The 12,357-nt window shown below is 40.0% G+C and overlaps 1 protein-coding gene across 2 annotated transcripts in view; it reads left to right on the forward strand.

The window, feature by feature from the left end:
- The window catches only part of PCDH15 (protocadherin related 15), a 367,987-nt gene that overhangs the window by 298,638 nt on the left and 56,992 nt on the right, over positions 1-12,357 (forward strand). For both annotated transcript variants that reach the window (XM_086467277.1, XM_086467276.1), the window contains one exon: positions 6,686-6,813. In XM_086467277.1, coding sequence (XP_086323403.1) covers positions 6,686-6,813 — 128 coding nt within the window. The remainder of the gene's footprint in view (positions 1-6,685; positions 6,814-12,357) is intronic.

Raw genomic sequence — 12,357 nt, forward strand, 5'->3', positions numbered from 1 at the left:
CTCCTTCCTCCCAGAAGGAGTTGTGAATTAGGGAGCTGAAGGGAATGTGTCAGTACAATTAATCATTTACTAAACCAAAAGTACTTCTTGAACAAGAACAGGAGAAACATGATCTTTCACCTCATTTGAGCGCTGTCAGCTATTTGCAAAGTTTTTGTCTGCATTTCGCTGTCCTGCAGTTTGGTACCCAGGGAGGTGTGGTCAGAGCAATAACCTTGTCGTGGCAGGGAAGGAGGGGACAGGAGGAAGCAGAGGGGGAAACCAGAGAAGAAAGAAAAAGAGCTGCCTAAATGCAGTAAGAAAGAGCAGTGGAACGGTATGGACAAGTAGGGGCAAAGAGAGGGTTTTACCACCAAAGTAAGCATGGTCCCAGTTTTAAGAATCAAAGCATTAGTGGGCACCTGTTCTCTGTGCCAGACAGATAGAACATGCACTGTGGTGGGCGACACCATGGCTTCCCACTTTGATTTGGAGAGAAGGATATATTTACAAGAGAGCCAGAATATGTTTGCTTTTGAACACCACAGACAAAAGGGCCCTCTAAATTCCTCTGAGTACAGAAGTGGAGGATTCAGTCCAGTGTTTTCCAGTGTTCACAGTTTCCAGCATCCGAGAAGAGCACACTGTTTTCTTCCCCAGCTCCCTACGTATGACCCTTGCAGCCTGCCATCACGCTCTTGCTCACTGAACTGCTGCCAACTGCAGTTGTCATTTGCTCTTCTATCTTGACTTATCATCGCTGCCTGTGCATAGTTTCACCCGTCCTCCGTGGCTGCTCAGCCAGGTAGCCTCTGGGCTGTTCCAGTGGCTGTCTGCAGATGGACATGGATGCAAACAGATTGTTTAAAAATTAAACATTACAGGCAAAGGTGTTACTAGTTGACACAGTGACACGTGAAAGGTTTGTCTTCATCGGAAGTTAGCTGTGTTAACTGCTTCTTGCTCAATCAGTTGTTGAGAGGGAGGCCAGATGGAGTATTTTTGACTGCAAGTTGCTCTACTGTAGCTTTTGTCTTGTTTTGGTTGTCTCTAAGACTGGCTGTGAGACACCTCTGCCTCCCAAGTAAGTCATGTTCTTGAAAAAGGGGGATTTTCTTGTGTCGTGGACTTGTAAATGCGCTGGAACTCTCTCCCTTACATCCCTGATCTTGTCAACTCCATCTTCATTAGGAACCTTCTGGCATCGCTTGTAGTCCCACCATCATCTCTTCCCCCATCCTCTATTTTTGCTTACACTCTTGCTGATTTGATTTGCTCTAATTAAAGAGTAGAGAAAGGAAGAGCAGTGAGCATGTATTTCACATTCCTAGGGATGCAAGAATAATGGCAGAACCACATGGTTGGTTTTACTGTCTTTTAAGAGGGATTAAAAATAAATTAAAAGCACTGCAAACAATGAACTCATTATTTTTAACAGTTGTGCTAGCACTGGCTTGATAAGCAGATTTCTTTTTTAGAAATAGCAGGTGCTGTCGTTTTGTTTGCATCCAGCCTGCTACAGGTGAGAACTGAAACAGGGTACCCCTCCAAACTCTCATGGCTGCTGCAGAATTCAGAGTAGTGTGAATTTATATTAAAAATCATCTTAGAAGTAGAATTCAGCAAGCAAGAGGTAAGGTGTCTCAGGAGTCTTAGACCAGCTGAGGGGGAAATACTCGTTCTTACATTTCAATCAGGGGTGCTAAATACTGCGTTCGCTGCGAGGTGTGAATATGTGATCTTGGTAGAGATGTTTTTGATTTTGGTATCAAAAGATTTTTAAGCAAAAATGCACCTTTCAATTTATTACTTACATGTTTTATTCATTCAGTTAGAACTATTTTTCACCTTTGGCACAGCTCCAAGCAAGAAGTGGTGCATACCCATTCCCCAGATGTGTGCAGAAACACTGACCAGAGGAGGGTTTTTTTCTGTTGTTGGATTGCTGCCGTAATCCCAGCTGTGAGGCAGGGCTTTGCTGTGGGTGTTGGAGGGTACAAGAACAGTTCTGTCTCTCCTGTAATGTTTTTGGTTTTCTAATCACAAAACAAACCTTTGGGAATCGTAACGCGAAAAGGGGTAAAACTGGTTTTGTAACCAAAATTCTGCAACTGCTCTGTACTAATTGGGAACGATAGTTTTCTAAGGTAAATATGAAAATTCTGTATCCCTGTATTACTGACTTTTCAGGTAGCCTTACATTTTTAGTTTCAAAGATGTTGCAAAAGTTCCTGCTGGTGGTGTTTTGTCAGTTGGCTGCCGTGCCAGGCCTTGTAGCGGGGAGACCTGACAGATGGACAAAATCTGCTGCAGAGCCTAAAGAGCTGTGAATCTGCCTCCTCTGCCACACAGCTCTGGGGTAGTTTCCCTGAAAGCTGATGAGACAAACTTCAAATTTCTCTGGGCAACAAACCAATGTAGTTTAGAAAGACTGCATAAAACATGAGGTCCCTTTCAATTAATGATTTGGTAGAAAAAAAAGATGGTTTATATTTATTTAAATCAGACCTTGGATCAGTGCTGTTTGAAATATGTTGCTGTATATGTCTTGTCAAAGCTTCTTTTTGCACTGTTCTTGATCAGCTACAGCATATGATGAGCTTCTTCAGGCTTGATGGGCACATGCTGATTTAGATCAAAATGCCACTGAAAAATACTTGGTGCTGATTCCTATGTGGTTCTGCCAAATTTAGTAAGGCGAGATTAAGCGCAGCTGTAGTTCGGTTTGGTTCACCTGCCAAAGCACGAAGTCTGCTCCACAGACTTGTAAGACAGTAGTAAGGCAAAGTGCTATTGAACTCTGACAAATTACAGTTCTCATTCCCAGTTTGATTAAAATGAACTTTTAAAAGAGAAGAATCTGCTGTTACTGACTGCAGAGCAAACAGCCACTTCTTAATCTAGATGCAGGTTTTTTATGTTAAAATTATCGATGCATGAAGAGCAGCTGTATCAGTGGCTGGTTTGGCATATTGTAGAAAAGAAGTGCAGTATCATTGGTGAAAGCATAATGTAAAACAAATTTGGTAACACTCAAAGCAGTTGACACTTTGCCAGCGTTCAAAAAACCATAATTTAGCTGGAGCAGGACATGCAGTATCTCTGGATCTTAGAAGCTGAAGATGGCTTACAAGCAGCTGCAGTTTGGTATTCTTGGTGCACTGCAGCTCATCTCAGGGGGGTGTAGAAGAGAGGAGGCAAACGTGTCACAGGAGACCTTGCAGGAGGTGGTGATGGAGAAACTTCCTTTGCGGTGTATTGTCGGGGAGGCTGATTTGACCTTCATGACTGTCGAACTAATTGGTGTGAAAAATCCAGACAATAAATGTGTCTTCGCAATAAAAATGTGCAGCAAAACTAAAGAAACTGTTTGCTTATCAGGTATTATCTGCATTCTTTGTGTGCAGAGAAGCACTTCCCTTACAGCTGAAGGAAGGCAGTTATAGCACTCAATCAATTTTCTTCTCTGCTCTTTTTAGCCACCTTGGCAGTCCTGTGCTGCTTTGTCCAGGGAAAGATGCTTTTTCTTCTTTCACCTGGCCAGCTGTTTAGGTAGCTCAGTCACAGTAATAAGGATTATACTTTGATTGCATGAGGTCTCTCAAGAAGTACCATGGAGGAGTAAATTCTGGTTTCAACTCCTGGAATCCATGAAAAAGGTTGTAACTGGACCTGGATTCCAGATATAGAAGACCAAAGCAGCAAGATTTTACATACGTGGGGATACTAAACTTACCCTCTGGAAGGTGAGTGTAAATAGTGATGTCCTCTGGTGTTCACTGTCCTCCTACCAGTGAGAATATCAGTAACTGACGGTGCACATTATATAGCTGATGCTGTTGCATCCCTTCAGGTGCCAACGAAGAGGGCTAGAGCCACACACAAACAATCTTTAGAACAAGCATTAACGAATTTGGAATAGGAAGAGAAAAAGAGTTCAATGCCAGAGTCTAAACCAGACTCTGTAAGAACATGCTCAGGGTGGGTGGCTTTTTCAATGAGGCAGGGCACTGGAGGTGCAGGGGTGGTGGATGTAGGAGCAGCAGGCCCTGGCCACCGAGCCCCACGTGCAGGGGGTATCTGACTGAGCCCAGCAGAGTGGTTGGGAACATACCCATAGCAAGAGGTCTGGTACAGCCTTCGCACACGTGGCGCATCCCTTCTGATGAGGGATTTTAACGTGCGCTTCTTGTAGGCTTAGCTGATGTGAGAATAAGGTGACCTCTGTCACTGGCTGGGAGTCGTTGGCGATGGCCAGCTGCAGGTTGGACTGGGATGAAAAGCACGTGGTAGCGAGGGGTTCACAGATGCTGCTTTCCCCGGTCTGCCAGAATGAATGAAATATAAGCTGTGTATGAAAATCAGGCAATAAGGGAAAATGAAGGTATATGTTTAATTTAATGGTAATGATGCTAATGTTAGTCTGTATATATGCGGGATATTTAATTTGCTTTGCACTTCATGTAATAACTTTAATTTCTCAATTTCAAAGCATTCAACCATCACTAAACAAATCAGCAGTTTGGCAGCTCAGAAAACTACCAGCAAATTAAATAAATGGTTTTGAGCAAATTGCGAAGCAAAGTTTGCACAAGGCCAAGCCACCTAACCGAAACTGGCTTGAAATGATGAAGGCAGTGAGCACCATGCAAAAGATGTTTGATTTGCATTAGAGAGAGCTAGTGCAGGTTAGCAAATGCCTAGTCCTACCAGCGCTGGACGTGATACAATTAGGATCTCCCCTACAGCAGTAAACTGGTGTCAGCCATTGATATAACTGTTTATTAGCTCAGCAGGGTAAGGTCACTTACACACATTGCCTGTATACCTGCTTCAATTGCCTTCTTCCCTATAGAGTGTAGTAGCTGTGAGAAAGCCTGCCTGGGAATCTTGTTTTTCTCATCAGGGCTGCAGTTTCTAGCTGTAACTTAGTATTGCAGCCAGAAACATTGAGGATCTGGTTTAACAAGAGAGAGATTTGACTATTCATAGGACCCCCCAGTAGCTCTTTGACTGAAACTTTTCTTTGCTGTAATAAATAATGTAGTCAAGGTAAGAAGCGTTCCTTTAACATGAACATAAGCAAACTAGAGATGATTACAGACAGACCCTTATTTCCACATGACACGCATTTGGATGCTCGATTATGGCTTTCTTTTTTCACATCCATAAAAAGAGAGCTTGTCATGAAGTCATTTTCCCATGAAGTAGCAGCACCTACAAGTTGTTTACCATCTCTGCACAGATCAGTGTAGAAAGTGAATAATTGATTATTCCTCTGAGGAAATGTAATTTCCATTCTTTCTTTCCTTTCTTTTTGTTTCTTCTCTCCGTACTAATACACTGGATAGCATTTTAAATGTTTTTCTCAGGTTTTAGTTATGTTTATAAATTCCTTATGTGTTTCCCATCAGCTGGACTGTCAGACAGAATATCGTTGGTGACTTTGGCAGCCTAAGAAATAGTCTGGGGTTTAAATTTTGTGTCCCCTAAAGATACAGCTACAAAGCTCTTTCTAAATGAGACTGTGTTTTTAAGTGAACTCAGATCAGTGTGGCACCTGTGCAACATTTAAATTACCCTGGCACTGAAACAAGTTGGGAAAACCAACTCTGAAATGAGGCGATTTATCACTTGAAAATGTGGTTTTAATGAACTAGATATCATCATTTCCAGCAATCTTTCTGGATTATACAGTTCTGAGAAAGACAAATAGATGTTGGTATAGATTACTGCGCAGTTGAGTCCTTTTTGTGCTAGATCCATAGCTTTTGCTAGGTGTTTTTTCCTCACAGAAGTAGAGATGAGATGTTTATTGTTCAATGGGTGGATCAGTAACTGTTTAATAAAAGACAAATAAACAGTGGTATTTTGCTTGAAGTGGTGTTTAACCTCTAGAAATGCTTCTTGAGTTCCCATGGGCCAGGCCAGGTTTGCGACCAAGACAGGCTTAGGCATGTATTCAATTAACACAGCCTATTCGTTAGGTGTCGAAGCTGCTTGGCCAGCGCTGCTGTATGACCATTGGTGAGTTTGCAGACACCATGGCAGAATTGCCCATTAAGTGTTTGCGTGGGAGTTAGTAATGATGAAAATACATAAAGCAAGCTGCACATGAAGTGGAAAAAGCAAGCTGCTGTTTGCAGCATAACTACTAGTGTACATCGCCTGTTCATTACCTCTTTATAACGCTTGGCAGAATTTAATGTGACCAAAATCTGTGTAACTGAAGTACGATATTCTTGCTTGTGCTTTTCTAGTTACTTGAAAAATTAGTTTCAGGGCTTTTCTTCTGTTTTCCCCAAATAGCTTGCTTTCTAAAGAAAGAATGGCAGCTTTTTGCTTACAGGCAAATTCAGACAGCCCTGATAGCAAAGTGCAGGCATGCAGATAATGGGAATCATTTTCTATAAAGGAACAGAATTCAGCTCCCAGTTAAAATGAGATTCAATCAGAAAAAAATGGGAAAGGCAGGGGAAAAAAGATAGATTAAAAAAAACACCAAAAAACAAACCAAACATGAAATCTCTTGACTTCCTTCAAGTTCATACTTTTCATAACAAATGTGTTGTTATTTCTAATGTATTTATTTGTACAGTGTTATCCATACACTTATTTTACATGACCTGTTTGGGCTGTAAGTGTATGAACTCCAGTAGATGTTAAAGATTTGTGTTCTATGTATACTTTTCATTCCCTCTTTTAGGTAATACAGCCAAGGTATTTGTTGAAGTGAAGGATGAAAATGACCATGTGCCTGTCTTTACCAAAAAAGTGTACATTGGAGGAGTGTCTGAAGATGCCAAAATGTTTTCTTCTGTGCTTAAAGTTAAGGTAGGACTGAAATTTTTCAAATAACATTCGCTTGCAGTGGGAAAACATTGACTCACTGGTTTGATTTTTCAGAGAAGGGTACAAAATATGTTTCTGCTTGAGCTTCTTAGACATTGGCAGTATTTTCCATTTGGTTGTTTCTTACAAGCAAGTATGGTGAACACAGAACAGGTGGTGGTTGTTACAAAATCACTGAGTATGAATAAGAGAGTGGTGGATTCCATCTGTGTGTGTACGACTGACGTGTACTGGCCCAGTGTTCCAGCAATTACTGACACAAGGTTGATTTTGAACTTAGAAGACAGTTTAAATTTCTATTGAATTTTATGTGCTGATGTTTCATTTGACGGATTCTAGCTATCATTTTAGATATGTTAATATTTAGAGGATTCTTTTGTGCTCAACACTAGTGTTTACCTTAAATTTTTCTGGCTACTTCTTTGGCAGCAACATTTTATGCTTTAAAAAGGAAAGAACAATTGCTGTTTCAGATCAGCAAAGCAATTTCAGGTCTGTGCACTGTGATGCAATTGTGAGTAAAACTGACTACCTGCAGGGTTGTTTGGTTTGTTTGGTTTTTTTTTTTAAAAAAAATAAATTCTAGGAAAGATAATAGAATCACAGAAGAGTTTGGGCTGGAAGGGACCTCTGTAAAGGCCATCTAGTCCAACCCCCTTACAGTGAGCAGGGACACCTTTAGCTGCATCAGGTTGCTCAGAGCCCTGTCCGACCTGACCTTGCATGTTTCCTGGGATGGGGCTTCTACCACCTCTCTGGGCAGCCTGTGCCAGTGTTTCACCACCCACATTGTAAAAATTTCTTCCTTATATCTAGGCTGAATCTGCCCTTTTTTAGTTTAAAACCACTACTCCTTGTCCTATTGCAACAGGCCCTGCTAAAAATGTTGTTGTTGTTATTTAATTAGCATCTGACATAAAAATAGCTTAGAATAAAAGCTATTTGTTTTCTATAAAATGCTTTGTGATGCAGTCTTTTGTGCTAGAGAGAGCTTGAGTTGCCACGACTTTCCAGGTCAACTTGTTTCCTTCTGCCTTTATTTTGTTACCTCAGCAGGCCTCCTGCATCTTTTTTCACCTTAAGCCTTAGTGGAATCGCTTTGAAGTTGCTGATTCTAGCTTATGCATGAAAGGGCACAGAAATACGACCTGCTAAGAGTTTTACTTTGACCTCATGATGTGTTTAGAGCACCAGGAATGAAATAGAGAATAACAGAGCTTATTAAAGTTGTCCATTGCTTTTTTGCTTCATGGCAGTCTTTCCCAAAGTAAGCCCAGAAGTGGCAGAAAAGTGTGAAATTGTTCAGCATTGTCTATTGCACGGGAGCCTTTGTAGATGGAATTTATTAATTTGTGAACTAGTCCAGATTGTTTATTTTTTTTATACAGTGATTATCATAGGCAATTTTTTGTCCCCAGAGTATCCAGATTGGTCTTTTCTAGAAACACATACAGCAGTCCAAGTAAACAGCTGGGAATTTACTGAAGATAACTTGGAAAGGGAAGACTGTAGTGAATAAATCTGCCCTATGCCAATTCTTCCCAGCCTCCTCTGCAGGCAGAGTGTGTTTGATGCCGCAGCAGGTAGAGACAGACCTACTGAGTGGGGCTAGCCAGGAATTCCATGCTGCCCTGGGACGGTGCTAAGGCTGAGCGTGTTGTTGCTGGTGTCCCAACTGCAAAAATGTGAAAGAGCCTTAGTACCCTTAATACTGCTTTGCTCCAAGTGTGTTCCTGGCGTAGCAAAGGATGCTGTTCAGTGGGCAGCAAGAAACATTGCCTGGTGGAAAGACCTGTGCCCAACCTGCAGGGTAACTTGGGGATCTGGATCAGGTAAGATCGGTTGGCAAATCAAAGTCAGTGCAGCTTCTCTCATAGCGTTCTTAGGAGAACATTGAGTAGTTAAAAAGAAGGAGCAATCCTGAATGAAAGGGAAGGTGAAAGGAGGAATTGTGCTGAGAGGAGATGAAAGGTACACCTTGGTAGCTGGAAAGAGTGGTCAGCCCAGAAGACTTGTTGAAAAGGTGTGTTTACGTGCCTCTGCTTTATCAACTGTGAAGACTCAGTTCAGACTTCATAAACAAAGCAAAAAAAGTCACCTAGTATGAGCAAGGCCTGAGTTTACTTTAAAGGTTTATTTCTGTGCAATTAAAGAAATTGTCAAGTGAGCAATAAAATAGCATAGTGTGTTGGAAATAATACAGTCAGAAAAAAAAAACCATGCAAAATTTTCTTTTATCAGTTTCTTTTCCTCCATCTTCTGTATTGAAGTTTTAAGGTACAGCAGATTTCTGTGCTATGTAAAATAGAAAGTTGTCCCTTGAAGAGTACAGGTGAGTAGAATTAAATGAGTAGTTCTCCAAGTTGTATTTATTAAGAACATTAATAAAGTACACACATGGTTTCCGCTGTAGAAATTATTCAAATTTTGATTGTAATGGGGAAGCTAGATTCTTAGTAGGAGTTTTAAATGCACTTACTTTCATCTTCTGCATTCTTTAACAGTTGCTGAATTTTTTGATGACATCTGAGTAATTTTGAAAAGAAACTGATATTCTCACCATATTCTCATTCTTCCTGTCACTGACAACTTCAGTGATCCTTGAACATCGGATATTGACTAGCAGAATATTTTTTACAACTGAGAGATGTTAAACTGTATAATATAGATGGTTGAAATCATTGTTATTGAGATTCATATTGATCCAACATTTTTTAATTATGGATAATGTTTCTTTATTTGTCACAGCAATGCTGTACTGTCACCATTGTAGAAAAGTATGCAACACTTCCTGCTCACTGGGATCCAAACTTGCCATTTTTTCCCCTGTACTTCAAGGAGATACCAGCAATAAATAGATACTAAATGTGTAGAAGTGACATTAACTTTTTAATTGGTTTCTTATATACATCCCATTATCCTGAGGGAAGGAGACAGTGTTTATTTTAAATTAAAGTGTAAAGTTATTACCGAAAAAAGAATCAACTCTGAATTGAGCCAGTGTTTTCCTGGTATTGAACAAAATCAGGCATTCTAGAGGGACAGCAGGGACTCTTTTGATTAACGCCTATCTTCTTGATTTTTATAAGTAACAGATTTTGCTTGAAAACCTGAAAAGTCAAAGGCTTCTATTAGTAGTGGATGATTTGGATAGTCAGGTCAGTTGTTTGAAAGTTCACAGTCCACCTCTTTTTTTTTTGTCAGTCTGTGTGTGTATGTTTAATAGCAACTCCTACTCATCACTCTCCGAGGCCCTTGTTTGTATATCCCTGCATGTGAATATCCGTGCTCCTAATGACCGATGTCAGTTCCGGCATCTGTGGACAGGGCTAATATAAGTCATAACATTGTTTTGTACCAGGGCATTTACTGTGCTGTCAATATGTAGAGGTGGTTGTTAAGGTTTGATTCTCTAAGTGAGATGAGATGTTTGAGAAGTTGCAAAGGGGAGGGGATAAGCTGAAGTCTGTAAAATAGTAGGGCACATTAGGAGAGAAGTATGGACGACCCAATTCGTTTAAGAGAAAATGAGAAGGAAAAAAAAGTAGCGCTTGATTGGAGGTGAGATAGGATCCATCTTCTGCTTTTATGTCATAAGTATGCAACTCAAGTTAAGTGATATATTTCTCATGACTTTTTCATCAGTTGTGTAATTGTGACGTGCCATAAAGATGGTATAGGTCGTGGAAAGGGATATTTAAGTCTCAAATTAAGATAATTCACATTATGAGCACCTACATTTACTCTCTTCTGTGAAAGTGAAAAATATGGCAAAGTTCTTTTTCGAGCTGACCTACATTGCGAAGTGTTGGAAACATTAAGGGCAGACAACCATTTGGCAGTGTATTACTAGCAAGAATTGACTTTTCGCTATAATGGTGTGTTATTAGCCCTTTGTTTTTAAACATTTTCAGTGTTAATCTCTGTAGTTTTGTTTGTTGAAGTGCATTTAAATAAGGAAATACCAGAGATCCTAATTCTAGTAAAAAAAGTGAGAGGATTTTTTCAGAATTACGCCTCAGTTTATAAAAGTATTTTTGTACTGAAAATGTTTGCAGAAAAGGAAGCTTGCCAAAATAAATGGCAGTGGATCAGTCTCTGGAAGTGGCTGACCTGTATTGGATAGAAATGGCTCTAATATGGAGACAGCAGAGGTTTGATGATGATAACAGGAATCTGAAATGCAGTTACATCCTGAAGGAAGGAAGCTTGAATTCTCACAATACGGTTGATCGAATTTTCATTTCAGACCTTTTCTATATTTTCTGCCCTTTTCTGATAAGCTTCATGATGTAACTTCATCCTTTATTAATGTTTGAGTATCTTAATATACAGCACAGCAAAATAAAGCAAAGCCAGTTTATGCTACAGGTTTTTACCCTAATGACACATGAGAACAGGAATTTCTCTTTACTTAATCATAATCCATGAAAGCAATCTGTCTTAGCAGTCGCATACTGATCTAAAGAAATTGATAGAATAAATGTTTAATATTCCTAAGTATGGATGCATGTTACATACACAGAGAATTCTGGGATTACTTTTTTGCCCAGATGCTTTTATCCATGTTAAATCTCCGGTTATTTTCTATTCGTGCCTATGACCTCTAGATTTCTTTTGGTATTTCCTCTTTCTTTGGGATGACAGGTGAATCTTCACAGTGGCAGGTTCTGTAAAAGTGAGATTCAACCATAGGCACCTTGAGACAGCTTTCTGCTGTGAAGGACAATGTTTTCCCTTCTCTAATTTTGTTTTTGCATTTGCACAAGAGAACAACTTCTTTGTAAAATTGAACTGCTTTGCCAGTCACAATCTTTCATGAGTTAAAGTATGATTTATGAATCACAGAGAGTAATCTGTAGGGAGAAAACTTACTTGGTAGAAGTATTGGTTGAAGCCTATTTGCAGTGACAACAGCACACCCTCAAACACACGCATCTGCTGCAACATCCGGCCTCCGACAGGAAGCTGCTTGCCCTGCTAAGAATAGTATTACAGTAATTCCAAGCCCACAGGTAGTTTCTTTCAAAGAATGTATTTCTAGATAATTTGCTGGCTTGCTAAACTTTTTTCTATAAGAACAGTTCTGTTGTTTCCTTTGGCAGTGTTCAGAAAAACTACTACTCTCTGATTTTTTCAAATGTAATATTAGGTGATTTCAGTTACTGTGTTACCTTCTAACATTTTAAGATGTTTAGTCCTGCACATGCCTTCCAGAGTAAAGTACTGCTGTGGGGGCTGGGAGAGGTTAGTATCCCTGGGGTGTTCGCAGTGCTGGATCGTTCCCATGCTGTGGAGGATCAGCTACATGGTCCACACTCTCTCCCAGCACATCCACATAAACCTACTGCATTAACTGCTATTGACACAGTAGGAAAATGCTATAAAACCACTGTTTCTTAATTTCTTTTCAAAACACGTTTTTTCCCATGAGATTGCCTATCAAAATGGATCCATATTTCCACACCTTGGTGGTTTTTTACACCATTGGAGGTGAAAGTGAATAATTTTAATTCTTTTTTTTTA

The sequence above is a fragment of the Leptosomus discolor genome, chromosome 6, assembly GCF_034619465.1.
Source record: "Leptosomus discolor isolate bLepDis1 chromosome 6, bLepDis1.hap2, whole genome shotgun sequence".
Lineage (NCBI taxonomy): Eukaryota > Metazoa > Chordata > Aves > Leptosomiformes > Leptosomidae > Leptosomus > Leptosomus discolor.